At 45.0% G+C, this 14,913-nt stretch overlaps 2 protein-coding genes across 5 annotated transcripts in view; both read left to right on the top strand.

Annotated features, from left to right (window-relative positions):
* LOC310758658 (uncharacterized protein) overlaps positions 1-14,913 on the top strand; it is a 324,886-nt gene that overhangs the window by 289,400 nt on the left and 20,573 nt on the right. The gene's annotated exons all lie outside the window — the stretch shown is intronic.
* Positions 1-14,913, top strand: part of FSHR (follicle stimulating hormone receptor) — an 85,636-nt gene that overhangs the window by 56,461 nt on the left and 14,262 nt on the right. For all 4 annotated transcript variants that reach the window (XR_014545832.1, XR_014545833.1, XM_083605119.1 and 1 more), the window contains 4 exons: positions 3,368-3,439; positions 5,285-5,362; positions 11,642-11,710; positions 13,647-13,721. Coding sequence is in view for 2 of the 4 variants with exons in the window: in XM_083605119.1 (XP_083461245.1) it covers positions 3,368-3,439; positions 5,285-5,362; positions 11,642-11,710; positions 13,647-13,721 (294 nt within the window). In the remaining 2 variants the exon portion in view is untranslated. The remainder of the gene's footprint in view (positions 1-3,367; positions 3,440-5,284; positions 5,363-11,641; positions 11,711-13,646; positions 13,722-14,913) is intronic.

The following is a 14,913-nucleotide window of genomic DNA, read 5'->3' as shown; positions in this document are numbered from 1 at the left end:
CTGCAGCAAAATTACATAATCGCGTAATTACCGTACATAACATAGTGTGAGTAAATTCTATAAATGACATTATTCCACCCATTCATATCAGCATGAAGGAAACACAATGCAAACATATGATTTGCAGACGGAAAGCAACGATGCCGGCAAATGCTGATCTACTGATCACATTTGCTGGACTGATTTCTGTTCTGGACATGGGACAAATAAGTGGACATTGTCAATATCCACTCGTTTCTATTTTGGCTGGAATCTTTTGACAACTCTATTTGCAACTAGCTATGATAACGGAGTTCTGCCTCCGCTCTGATTGCCAGCTGATGGGAATCACAAGTGGGCGAAGCTCTGTTGTTGCACTCAGGTCCTGTCCATGGAATTCCCATTGGCAACTAGTTGGCCACTGTGAGAACAGGATGCTGGACTAGATAGGTCTTTGGCCTGATCCAGCAGGGCTTATGAACCTCACTTGGCAGAGAGAACTGGAGCAAGTCTTCCAAAGAGGATCTTAATATCCAGATAGAAAAGAAGGCAATCGGATATGGAAAATCGGATATGGAAATATGGAAACATCGTGAGAGGCAGGACTGAGGTTTGGAGATGCTTTGACGTTCAGACTGTGGGAAGCCGTAAAATCAGAATTAAAATTCGGAAGACAATTGGATCTTTTTTATTTTAGATTTTTTATTTTTATTGGATTATGATTTGATATGTTAATTGGATGTTTTTTATTGGAAAACATCTAACAGAAAAGAAGGCAACCAGGCCCTGAGCTATTTAGGACTTTTTAAAGATTAAAGCCAGCACTTTAAATTGGCCTTCAAGTGGGAGCTAGTGAAGCTGACAAACAGAGGCTTCATATGATCAAACCACCCAGCCTTAGTGAAAAATCTTGTAGTTCTTTTACCCCAGAAACCATACAATGTTTAAAGACACGATGAGTCAGGTTGCACTTATTATACCAAAGCTGACATGCAGAGGAAGCCATGTTAGTCTGTTACAAGACGTCATTCTGAGAGATTGTCAAGAAAAGGGAAACATACGCCTAATGCGAGTCAAAGGTTCAATAAGAACGTAGTGCAAGTAGAAGACGAGATGAATACTGAAACCGCAAGATGATAATAACCATGTAGACTGGGCTCACCCTTTAAAATAACTAAGTAGACCAGGCCTGCCCCTGAGTTTCATCCCTGCCACTATCTAGGTTTTTCTAATTTTTTCCTTAAACTTTTTGATTTTTATTATTTAGTCTATTTCTATAAGATAATATTCCTAGCCAGTGGTGTAGCGTGGGTTGTCAGCACCCGGGGCAAGGCAAGTAATTTGCGCCCCCTAACCCGTGGATTTGCGCCCCCTAACCCATGGATTTGCCCTAACCCCAGATGTTGCGCCCGGTGCGGCCCGCCCCCCTGCACCCCCCACGCTACGCCACTGTTCCTAGCTGATTACTTCTCGTTTCAGGGATTTTCACAGTATTTCATTTGTTTTGTGCACTATCTAGAGGTCCTGCTAAGGAGCCAGAAGAGCCAATCGGCCAGATAATTCTATAAAAGAAAGCTGGAAAGGTGCAGCAGCCACATGGCAAAGTTCAATCGCGCTCCAGCCATTTGGCTCAGTCAGTAGAGCATGAGACTCTTAATCTCAGAGTCGTGGGTTTGAGCCCCATGTGGAGTGAAAGATTCCTGTGATGCCTTTGCTCCCACGAAGCACAGTCAGGAAGACGAGCCATACTGAATGAGACATCAGGCCCGTCGCTGTTCCTTCTGATATATAACGATTGCAGAGATTCGTCAGCTTTCGCATGCTCACAGCAACGGCAATCTAAATCCCTCCTTCGCATGCTGCTTTCCTGTGAAGCAAATGCACGGAGGATAGGAAATGTGAAGGATAATGGACCCTTATTAGACTGTGAATGGCCCAGCTGAAACTCTACGGAACGTTTTGATAACGTGCATTACAGACACCTTATTTGAGGGCTCACTTTGGAATGGAAATGGCGGCTCCATTCATCCCGATGTCAGCTAGAATGCCATTAGGACTGGCTGACGCATTGCATCGATGCTCACATTTGTACATGAATACCTGATGATTCTTCCTTGTGCTGTCAGAAGCACTTTGGAATCATAGCCATAGCACAGCCGTGAAGATGATGCATCCTTTATTCTATCGCTGCCGTTCTTGACCCCTGCTTGGGGTAGCCTTGTTTTATCTCCACTGTCAGCCAATTGCTAGGAATCACAAATGGGAAGAGCCCTGTTGCACTCAGAATCTTCTTGCCTTCTTCCAATATTGAATAGTCTTCTAGGTGCCTAAGGGCATTGCATGTTTCTTAAATTGTTTTGATGCTTTTCTTTTGGTATATAAAGCACAGCAGAAGTTCTGAAATGATGGTTGCAGTTTCTTCTTTTAAGGCTTAAACTGGGTTTATCATAATTTTGTCTCCCTGGGGAACCCTGGGAACTGCAGTTTTAATATGACGCCTCCAAACTGGCATGGGTTTTGTTTGTTTTTCAATAATAATAATAATAATAATAATAATAATAATAATAATAATAATTTTATTTATACCCCGCCCTTCCTGGCCAGGGCCAGGCTCAGGGCGTCTAACACCAAATATGAATTACAATAAAATGTAATAGAAAAACAACAACCAGTTAATTAAAATGCAGCTTAAAATGCAGCCTCATTTTAGTAGTAGCCCATAAATCAAGACCATAAAGGGAGGAAACATCAGATACTCACCCGAGCCAGCTATCCATGCTGGTCCTACATGGGGCAGAAAAAAAGCCAAGGGAAAATTTATATACCAAATCCCACATAAGGGGTCAGAGTGAGTCTAAGCCGAAGGCCAGGCGGAACAGCTCCGTCTTGCAAGCCCTGCGGAAAAATCCCGCAGGGCCCTAGTCTCTTGTGACTAAAGCAACACATCAATAGTAGTACATTAATGGTGGATTTATACTGGATCATCTGCACATCATTCCATGTTATTAGTTGCTCTGGTGATGCTTCCCCAGCATTATTGCATTATTGTCGTATGGAGGGGTGCTCTTGTGTGCAGCAAAGGTGTGGTACAACAACATTGCAGGATTTCAGCAGGAAGGTACAGGACATGAACCAATTGGAAATGAAGCCATATGTCCGCAATATGTCCTGCACATGAAAAACATGTAAGCAGAGTTATAGAAGACATCGAATACTACCCAGAATTTGGAATGTTGGGGTGGGGGGGACCAACAACTAAATATTGAATAACAAAATGAGGATAACAAAAATTTGCCTGCAACTTTTCTTCCTCAATTTCATTTCAGTCATTTGTTATTCTTTAGTTTTCCTCAGAGATGTGCTAACAACCTCTACTTATTCCCTCTAGGTTGCTATCAAACACTGCAATCATGTATTTACCCGTCGTTAACCAGATACATTCTTCCGTGAAGTTTGTGCTGTAAGTTTTTTACTGGATTATTCTAATATTTTGGAGGTTTGGCCATTTTTCTTGGGTTGCCCATGAAGGAAAGAGGGAGGCGGAATTATTTAAAACTGAATTCGTCCATGCCAAGAGTTGAAACAGTTCTAGTTCATTGAAGGAAATCTCAACCAGATTTCCACACTGAATTTTGCATTGAAACATCTGCAAGTAAAAAAGAAACCAATGATCTTCAACGTTTTAATGTCTTTGAATGTTTACTGCGTTACATCCGGGTTTTCCCTGACATTTTGCCGATTTGGCAAAATATCCCTCCCCACCACCACCACCACACACACCATTTTTACACCTGAAAACCAGGACATGTCTGGAATTTTCCTGATGTATGGCAAGCCTCCCCAACAGTGCTAGGGAGGGGTGATGCTAGGTCTTTGCTTCTCTACGTGTGACTGAGATTGAGTGGAGAGAAAACACTTGAAGAGGGCTGCAAATCCATACTGTATATCCATAAGAATGCATGATCCTTGAGGTCAGATTTGTTGCCATGCATCCAAGGAAACAGGGGCAATTGGCAGGCCCCCATCTGGCTCCAGCCCACCAGCCAGTGTGCCAGGTGAACTCCGGTCCTTTGTTGTTGTTGTTTAGTCGTTTAGTCGTGTCCAACTCTTCGTGACCCCATGGACCAGAGCACGCCAGGCACTCCTGTCGTCCGCTGCCTCCTGCAGTTTGGTCAAACTCATGCTGGTAGCTTCGAGAACACTGTCCAACCATCTCGTCCTCTGTTGTCCCCTTTTCCTTGTGCCCTCAATCTTTCCCAACATCAGGGTCTTTTCCAGGGAGTCTTCTCTTCTCATGAGGTGGCCAAAGTATTGGAGCCTCAGCTTCAGGATCTGTCCTTCCAGTGAGCACTCAGGGCTCATTTCCTTCAGAATGGATAGGTTTGATCTTCTTGCAGTCCATGGGACTCTCAAGAGTCTCCTCTAGCACCAGAACTCAAAAGCATCCATTCTTTGGCGATCAGCCTTCTTTATGGTCCAGCTCTCACTACCATACATCAGTACTGGGGAAACCATAGCTTTAACTATACGGACCTTTGTCGGCAAGGTGATGTCTCTGCTTTTTAGGATGCTGTCTAGGTTTGTCATTGCTTTTCTCCCAAGAACTCTGGTCCTTGGTGCAGCATAAATCTGCGGCTCCAGGCTTTAGAAGACTGAGCACGCTATTCAGCAGAGCAAACGCTGCACAAACAGAAGTGGCACAAGAGGCTGTGTGAGCATATTTACAAGCAGGTTTATTCAGTGTAGATTAGGACAAAAGGAAACATGTCTGTTCTCCTTCGTGTCCAAAGCAAAACAGGGCAACGCTATACACAAACGGACGTTCCCAGCAAGCTGTGCTGGAGTGTAAACAGACATGTGACACACAACAATCATGCCTGTTCCTTAAGGTGGAACGGAACATCCCAACAAGATTCAGGGGTCCTTTGGGGTGGTGCCCCCACCCATATGGCAATGGCTGGACCATAGCAACACCGCTCCTGCTCCCCTTGTTGCAATAGCAATGGGAGGGCAGCAGTGATTGATTTGAGTTTACTTATGTGCTCCTTTTCCACAATGAGCTGTTCCCAAAGCAGCTCACAGTCAACATGCAACGTCGTCAAAACATTGAAGATAATTTGCTTCTTTCTTACTTGCAGATGTATCAGTATTTGACTTTATTAGATTTTATTTTGCTCTTAGCACTGAAATGCGGATTAGAAATCTTCCAGACCAAGGAAAGTTTGATGCCTTGTATGCCAACAACGCATCAAAAGGGCGCGTTTTAATTTCCTTTTTTGAAATGTATTTTTTCTATAAATCTCAGCGACGTCCAAGACAACATAAACATACACAAGATTGAAAGAAATTCTTTCCTGGGGCTCAGTTCTGAACGTGTTGATATGTAAGTACTCTCCGGTCAATAGGATTTATTTTATTTTTGCCCATGTATGTGCTCATGTTAACCTACTTCCAACTTTAAACAAGGGTTTTGATGCTCATGTAAACAAACTAATATTGGGTTGGATCCTTCACTCCTGCTAGTGAATGGTGTTGGTGATTGGGGAGGTGACCTTTTATGATTCCCCCCTCCCTCTTTAGCCTCCAGAACTTATTTTATTTTATTGCATTTATTTCCCACCTTTTTTCTCCCCCTCCTCGTTCAATCCCCACAACAACCCTGGAAGGTCGGTTAAGCTGAGAGGCAGTGACTGGCCCAAGGTCACCCAATGAGCTTCATGGCTAAGTGGAGATTTGAACCCTGGTCTCCCAGGCCCTAGTTTGACACTCTAACCACTATAGCACAGTGGCTACTAACACTGTTCTAGACAGTCATGGGATCTTCCAGAGCAATGTAGGAATTGGTGCTGGGAGCCGTGAGGGTGGGAAAATCTGTCTCTGACCAAAGGATCTGTCTACTGGATCAAAAGCTTTCCATTCCATGGAAGGTGAAGTCTGAATCCTACCCAATACTGTGTAGTAATTAAAAACACCGCTTTAGCAGAGCCTGGCCCTGGGAAATGACTACAGTGGTACCTTGGGTTACAGACGCTTCAGGTTACAGACTCCACTAACCAAGAAATAGTACCTCAGGTTAAGAACTTTGCTTAGGATGAGAACAGAAATCATGCTCCAGTGGCACGGCAGCAGCGGGTGGCCCCATTAGCTAAAGTGATGCTTCAGGTTAAGAACAGTTTCAGGTTAAGAACGGACCTCCAGAACAAATTAAGTTCTTAACTTGAGGTACCACTGTACTGTCCTAGATAAAAAGGGACTGGTTGATGCATATTCCATATAAAAATCACTGCACTCTTCATCAACACACTTCCAGCTCTTTTCCTGCTGCATTTTCAGTATTTCTGTCATGGATCCTTTAACTGAGGTTCCTATATTGCAAGGGGTTGCAGCTCTACAATTCTATGATTCTGTATTTCCGCTGCGTTGCTCCTTCTCCCCAAGCCCATGCAGTTTATCCTGGGTTTTTATTTTTGTTTTTTCGTTTTTGGAAAATGGAAGAACTACCCTGGAGTTGCATCCACAACAACTTTCCAGCCGATTAGGTTTCATGGACATGAAAACAGGCCTTCTCCACGCCAAACAAACTGGATTTCTTCTTTTCTTTTCCACTCACCAACTTCTCCTTCTCTCTCTCGAATCGCAACGTGCAGCAAATTTAAAAAGTAATGATGCCCAGGGTAGTCTCTCTTTTTACACTTGCCAAGGCAGCCCCACATCATTCAAGTGGTGCTCTAGAGGACAGCAGGACGACTTCATCTTTCCTGCTGGCTGCAGACATTCCATTACTCAGACAAGCAATGGGCAGAGAGGCTGATAATTTGCTACGCTTGTGCATAACGTTAATATATTGTCACTGGTGACTTCACAGTCCGGTGCCACGCTGAGGCCTTAAGAAGCCTTCTCGTCACGCAGGAACAATGATGTTTCCTAATGAACCATTCCTGATTTCTCCTCCCCCTCCCTCTTTTTTTCGCTTTCTTTTGGTGGGGTGAGCATATCTAAATGTCCCCTTGAAGCAGATGCCTGCATTGCATTGTTGCTATCACCAAGTCAATGGTCACCATTTGTTTGTGCCTTTGTAGAAGTTTCCATGCAGGTCGTTCGTGGACGGCCATTTTGTCCAAGGATGTGCAGAATTGCTGTGCAGTATAGATCCCTCCCCAGCCCCCTCAGCCTGCCAGATCAGATCTGAGCCATATGTAACCTGAGTGGCATGACTGGCAGTTCTTCAAGGCAGTATCCCAACCACAATCCTGTATGAAAAAGATGAAGAGGCAAGCCAGGGTCAGTGAGATATTGCAGGGGCATATACAATTACAAGTTAAAGCTATGGTTTTCCCAGTAGTAATGTATGGAAGTGAGAGCTGGACCATAAAGAAGGCTGATCGCTGAAGAATTGATGCTTTTGAATTATGGTGCTGGAGGAGACTCTTGAGAGTCCCATGGACTGCAAGAAGAACAAACCTATCCATTCTGAAGGAAATCAGCCCTGAGTGCTCACTGGAAGGACAGGTGTGAAGCTGAGGCTCCAATACTTTGGCCACCTCATGAGAAGAGAAGACTCCCTGGAAAAGACCCTGATGTTGGGAAAGATGGAGGGCACAAGGAGAAGGGGACGACAGAGGACGAGATGGTGGGACAGTGTTCTCAAAGCTACAAGCATGAGTTTGACCAAACTGCGGGAGGCAGTGGAAGACAGGAGTGCCTGGTGTGCTCTGGTCCATGGGGTCACAAAGTGTTGGACACGACTAAGCGACTAAACAACAAATACAATTACGAATGGGGTGGAGAAAAAGAATAAAAAGAACCTAGAGCAGGGACAGGAGGCCTGTGGCCTTCCATGTCCTGCTGGACTCCAACTCCCATCATTCCCTGACCATTGGTCCATGCTGGCTGGTGCTAATGGAGGGCCACAGGGCAACCGAACCTGACATAGTTCAGTTTCATAGAGCTCCCCCTTCTTCGGTGTGTCGTGTGAATTTCGAGAGGGGGGAAATGCAAAGGTACAATGTGCAGCCTGCTTGCTAAGAAGTGTAAGGCCCCAACACTGAAAGAGGATTGGATATTATATACGGATTATATTGGGGGGGGGATATTATAACAAGAAAACAATCATAACGGGCTGAAAAAATACTCAGCAGTAGATGTTATAACTGGAGATTGTGTAAGGTAATGAAAACAAATTAGTAGAGTAAGAAAACGCAGTTGAAAGGATAGTAGATAGGAAACCATGGAAAGAGCGGAAGGGAAGTATAATTTAAGATATAGAGGATTGAAATAATCTTGGAAGAATTTAGATACGTTATTATTACTATCATATGTTTTTGTTTTATACCTATGCTATCTTTTTCCTATTATTTTATGTATGGCTGTAACATAGTATGTGCTGACGACGAGATAAAACAGAAAAGCAAATGTGTGTGTGTGTGTGTGTGTGTGTGAGAGAGAGAGAGAGAGAGAGAGAGAGAGAGAGAGAGCCCTATTCAATAAGGCTATATGTTTACTCTGAGAAGCTTGGGTGCTTAGGAGGTGTAAAAAAAAACCTTTAAGCATTCAACATGCTTCACATGCATGGCACTATTGTCATCCTTGCAACAAGGTAAAACAGTATTGTTATCCCCCATGTTGCAGATGGGGAGATCGAGGCTGTGAGAAAGTGTCCTGTCCAAGTCCACCTAGTGAGGACATAGTAGGGTTGAGTTGCAATTCCATCCAAAGGCATCCAGACTTGTAGCTCTCTTTGGCCACTAGATCAGGCCAGCAATCTTAGAAGTAGCTGTGGTGAGTGCGATGGACCATTGGGTGGAATTCAACGTTGTGGTATTACAGATGTTCTGTCTGCGCAAACATATCGGCTTTTCCTCCTCCTGTGAGCTGTTCTGGGGGGTTTCTGGAACACCCCCAAGCCAGTTTGAAGGGGAAGGGATGAAAGCAGAACCCCTTGAGCAAGGCTTCCAATGACAGGCTTCATTTGGGCAACTCTTGCCCGGTGTTGTTGTTGTTTAGTCGTTTAGTCATGTCCGACTCTTCGTGACCCCATGGACCAGAGCACGCCAGGCACTCCTGTCTTCCACTGCCTCCCGCAGTTTGGTCAAACTCATGCTGGTAGCTTCCAGAACACTGTCCAACCATCTCGTCCTCTGTCGTCCCTTTCTCCTTGTGCCCTCAATCTTTCCCAACATCAGGGTCTTCTCCAGGGAGTCTTCTCTTCTCATGAGGTGGCCTCAGCTTCACGATCTGTCCTTCCAGTGAGCACTCAGGGCTGATTTCCTTCAGAATGGATACGTTTGATCTTCTTGCAGTCCATGGGACTCTCAAGAGTCTCCTCCAGCACCATAATTCAAAAGCATCAATTCTTCGGCGATCAGCCTTCTTTATGGTCCAGCTCTCACTTCCATACATCACTACTGAGAAAACCATAGCTTTTACTATACAGACATTTGTTGGCAAGGTATTGCCCAGTATTAGCAATTTTAAATAAAAGAATGTTACATATTAAGATTACTTGTCTGGAAAGAATGGTCTAAACAAGGAAGTTTTGCAGGAGTTATAAACAAAGCAATGAACGCACCTACCTAAAATGACTAATTAATGGCTAATGGAAACTATTGCAATATTAGTCTTCATTATTATCATCATCGGTGCTCTGACCTTGTTTGGAAAGTCTTGTCAGGAGCTTCCTGGCTGACGAATGACTCCCTGTCTGACTCTCCCCTCAACGGCTGCAGGCTAGGCCTCAGGGGGTCCACAGCTTGATTTGTTCTCTCTCCTGCTCACCCTGTTGGTTTCACACAAGCACTCATGTCAGGGAGCCTAGCTGTGAAGCCATTTCTCTCTGGCTTGTCTTGTCACCTCCAGAGGCATCATGGGAGGTTTCCTCGTAAGCCGTGATCGCCTCTGACATGCATCAAAGACGTGACACTACCAGGCACGTGCCTTTCACAGTCAAAAGGGTAATCTCTCCAACCATGACTGTAATTGATTTCCATGTCAACCTTCGCACACCCTCTTGGACCTTAGATAAGCGTATCGCTCGAATGGGCAGCTTTCGCTCTGGATTAGAGGCCAAGCATGGAGGCTTTCTGACAGTTTAATTAAATGATTCATTGTCAGCCCATCACTCAAGCCTGCCACTTTGGGTTAAGAGTGGATGAGTCTTGCCGAGTCACAATAGGAGCAGGGGAGGAGGCAAATTATGGGGTGGAAGTGATAAATACAACTGACTGCAGAAGATTGTTTGGGATGAAGCGAGGAGCCCGAGAGAGGGAAAGGCAGGTTAGCTATTGTCGTTCCCTCAGAGAAAAATTCCTCTGCAAGCTTGTCGAGATTCCCTAGTATTACTGTTTTTTCGTCATTTTGGAAAGCGCTTTGAGTTTCCAAAGAAACTTGCAATTGCATAAGGCACTGAATGCTCTCCTGCCTCATCCCTCAGTCTGGTTTGCACAACGTGGTAAGCCAAACTATGACTTTGCAGGAACATGCCTGCTACCAGATTGAAGCTTGCAACTGCTTTGCTTCTCCCTGGCTCTCTTTCCTGCCATGGCATGCTGTGTCATCCAAACTGGGAAGCACCAGGGTCAAGCGCCCTCCACATTAACCGTGAGCTGTAGCCAAGGTATTGCTATTTGTGCAATGTAGGCATGGAGAATTTGATTCCGTTCAGGTTTAATTCATACTTTCCTAAACAATCTGCAAATCAAAACATAGCAATCTTTCAAAATTTGCATTTTTCCTTAATTTGGCAGTGCAGTGCAGTTTTCTTGGTGAGTAATGTGTGCAAAAGTGCATGCACTAGGTCAAAATGTGCAATATTTTTGTTTGAGAAATTGTGTTTTTGGTATAACGAAAGTGTCCAGAAAATGCACTGGAAAGCGTGGGATAAGTTTTGCTTGGCGCAATATTGTCTGAACTCCCTGCAAGCCAATCAGGATGAATGTTCAATTAACAGGCCATCTGGAAACAACCTTAAGTAGTAATTCTGGTCTATAAATGTAAAGGTAATGAAGTTACTTGTCAGTTTGATAAATGCATTATTTTGAGGTGAAGAACCCAATTAGAAAATTAGAATATTTGCAAATGATGTGATGCATAGGAGGATTGCCCCCTTTAAATGAGCAAATCAAACTTTGAAGAACTGTTACATTGCAAAAAATGGGACACTTCTTTTCATGTCTTTCAGCCTGCCCCAGGTCCAAATCCCCAATTAGCTATGAAGTTCATTTTGTAATCTTGGATAACTCACTCTCTTTCGACCTAACCTACCACAGAGCACAGCCGTGAGGATAAAATGGGGAGAGGGATAAAGCTTGTATGCCGCCTGGAATTCCTGGGTGGAAAAGTGGTATATAAATGAAGCAAATAACTTTCTTCCTTCCGTTATCTTTTTGCTAACATTTTGATTGACACCCTCCTTTTCCTGCAGAATGTGTGGCACATGGTAGATGCAACTCACTGAATTCTTATCACTGCTCCAGAGACAGTCTGATTGACTTTCTGTGGGAGTGTCACAGTTTAAAGGCTATTGTTGTTTTATGAAAAAAAGTTATTTATCACAAATTCCTTTTTAAAGGGGGGGGGTTGTTTTAAGGAGAATTTCAGTAGAATGCTGCCATTTAAAAAAAAAAACATAGAATAGAGTCTAACAGCCATTGTCTCTTTATTGCAGAAGGCTAAATAAAAATGGACTCACCGAAATTGAAGACCATGCCTTCAATGGGACCATCTTGTCTGATCTGTGTGTATTATTTCATTATTCTACTGATTTGGCTCTTTGGAGGGCATTCCATGGGAGATATATATTGCAGTTATTCTGTTACAGTTTTGTTTTCCATAAAACAGATTTAAGTAGAGGGTGGTGTCCAACTGAGCTGAACTCAGATTAGAGACACAGCAGTTGAAACCCCTCCAGTGTGACATGACCCAAAATGGCTGCTGTGCTCCAACGGGGGGGCGGGGAGAGGGATGTCCTAGTTTTTATGAGGCATTTGATGGGTGTGCAGTTTATGCTAGGCCCAATAATTTCTACTCTGAGTAAACCTTGGTTGAATGCCACCCATTGACATGATAGGAATTCCCATTGATAGGAATCAGTGCTTAAAAATGCTTAACTGTAATTGGATCGTGCTCAGTGTATTTCTTTAGGTAACAGACTTCATATACAGCAGGGGTCAGCAAACTTTTTCAGCAGGTCCACTGTCCCTCAGACCTTGTGGGAGGCCGGACTATATTTTGGGCGGAAAATAATGATGCAAGAGCACCACGAGCCCGGGGGGCTGCTTACCTGTGTCTTGCAAGCGGCAGGGGCTGGCGGCGGCAGCGGAGGGACGTTGAGCGGCACGCGAAAGGGCTCCGGAGAGGGGCTGCTTAAAATGGCGGCCACTTGAGCGTTGCTGCTGCTGGCACCAACAAAGCCCAGTCCCCTTCCTCCTCTAGGCAGGGCGGGGAGAAGCCAGGAGGAGGGAGGGAGGAGGCGCCGGTGTGTGAGGGAGAGGGAGGGAGAGGCAAAGAACGCACATGCGCTGGCGATCCACACAGTGATTCCCAGAGTGTCCATGGGCCGGATCCAGAAGGCAATTGGGCCTGATCTGGCCCGCAGGCCTTAGTTTGCCCACCCATGGTATACAGCTTAATCTCTGTGTTTGTGTTTAAGTTCTTTCTTTGCATAGGATATTGAGTCTTAAGCCAGGTAGCTTACACACAGCTAAGGATCACTGTGTTGTTAGAGGTGGCAAAACAGGGGTGTAAATCCTACAACCGTGGAGTGAAATCATAACAGAGAGAGGAACAGTGGACGTTGCTTTATGCAGTCTCACCATGGTCCACCAAGCGCTGTTGACAACAGGGTTGTTTATCGGAACTCCAATCCAAAGCTGGAGCCAAAGTCCTTGGGCCCCTTACCTATGTCTCTCTGGAACTGGCATAATGAATACCCTCCCCACCTTCTACCCTGGCTGTCACAAGCTGGCAGGGCTTGAGGTCCAGCTGTGGGACTGACACTTCACGCCCCCCTGACTCCATTTCGGATTGTTCTGCCCCAGAGCCAGCGGTGGAGCAAGCCGATCAGGCGCCCTGGGGCGGCATGCGTGCCCTGTGCCCAGGGGTGGGGCCAGCTGCCCACAGGGCAGGGTAAGCCAGAGTAGGACACTCCGCAGGGCCTCCAAGGAGTCTGCCTGCCTTCTCCCACTCAGCCACCCTACAGCTGAGGGGGAGGCGGCGGGCGGACCGTCTGGGGCAGAGCCGAGCCTGTGGGCGCCCAAGCCACCGTGTCACTCCCAGGAGAGACATGTGGTTCAGGCATGCTGCAGGCCCTGCGGTGAGTGCCGCCTGGCATTTTGTCACCCCCCTCAGTGGTGACACCTGGGGCAGCCCCACTGCACCTCCACCGCATCCCCCTTCCTCCGCCCCTGTCCAGAGCAGACTTACAGTCTAAAATACACAAGACAAAGGGGGGGAAAGGAGGGAAGTGGTGAAAAAAGCAAACTCAGGCGCTCGTGCTTAAAGTTAAAGGGCCCCCAGTGATGGTCACAGGGCCTGGATGGGTTCATAGCCTTTCTTTCAAAACAACTGACTAGTCAATTAAACATTAGCCATTTAAGCAACCCTAGCTAGTTGATGATGAAAAAAATCAAACAGTAACCATAACTTTTATTTATTTCTTCTTTCTAACATAGAAATCTGAGTGGTAATGACAAGCTGGAAAAATTACCTAATGAAGTTTTCCTAGGAGCCAATGGACCAGCCGTTTTGTAAGTAATAATTCTCACTAATTTTTTGCTGCCGTTATGTCAATATCTCAGATGAGTGGTCACGACAGACAAGGAGGCACATATTCAGAATTCAAAAATGCCGCACCCCAGCCTGCTGTCTTAAGGAGCATGGACCAGCAAGACCTGCTCCCTGTGGTTATTCTGTTTGTGTGTCCAGGCTAATGGTTTTTTAATCGTACGATCATGTTCAGCAGTGCTTGCCTCTCTCGGGCAGAACCCTCCATTTCTGGGCAGCGGAAAGGCCTTTGACTCCCACAGCATCACCAGCCTTATGTAAATCTCACCATCTGTATTTGTCCTCTGCTCCTGATAATGTTTATTCCAACCCCCCTGTTTTGTTTTGCTTCCCCTGCACAGGATTCCAGCTCTTCCTTATCCGTGATTTTAATATTTGGATAAGGCTGTAACTGAAGCTTCTTTGTAGCAGCCAAGCAATAAACATTTCTTTGAGATGGGGTTACGGCAGGGCGGGGAGGGGGGAGGAAAATAACCACCGTTTCCCTGTAGCGAGAAGTTAACGTGACGCCTTTGTAAGCAGGAGCCAAACACCATCACATTCTGATGGGTTATCAAATTGATTTCACTGCAGTTCAGATTCATCCGATACTTCAAATTCAAACACTGAGTTATTTTTATGAGAATTATTCTGTTCTATTACATCGTTCTGTGGATGGTAAATTGCCTTTTTTTCTCTCTTTTTTTTATCCTGGCCAAGATCATGAAAGAGAGTTTTTCTACTCATCTGTCACCGGAGAATACACCCAAACGTACTTTCACTTACAGGAATGATTGACCCATAATAACATCTTTGCTTGGCGAAAACAGAATTGACTAAATCAATTCTTTTTCTTGCTTTCTTTTTCCAACCCCCCTCTTCTTCTTCTTTTCTACCAGCACAACAAATGGTTTTGTTTTTTTTTAAATTGCCCGACAGGCTGATTTAAGGCTTGTTGTTCCCAAATCAGTATTCAGGTGACAATTAACAATGCCAAGTAGTTTATATTCAAAAAGAAGAATCCAGAGCCAGCATTTGCGTAAAACATTGAGTTGCAAGGTGGTGCCGCTCAAGCTAACAATGGAATTGGAACTCGGGACAATGTGGGGTACTAGCCAGGTATCCACCCTGTCTTCTCCTATCCATCTCTAACCAACATAAGGTGCTTCGGAGAGA

This window comes from Podarcis filfolensis, assembly GCF_964270895.1.
Source record: "Podarcis filfolensis genome assembly, chromosome: 3".
Taxonomy (NCBI): domain Eukaryota; kingdom Metazoa; phylum Chordata; class Lepidosauria; order Squamata; family Lacertidae; genus Podarcis; species Podarcis filfolensis.
This window is presented reverse-complemented; position numbering and strand designations above follow the sequence as displayed.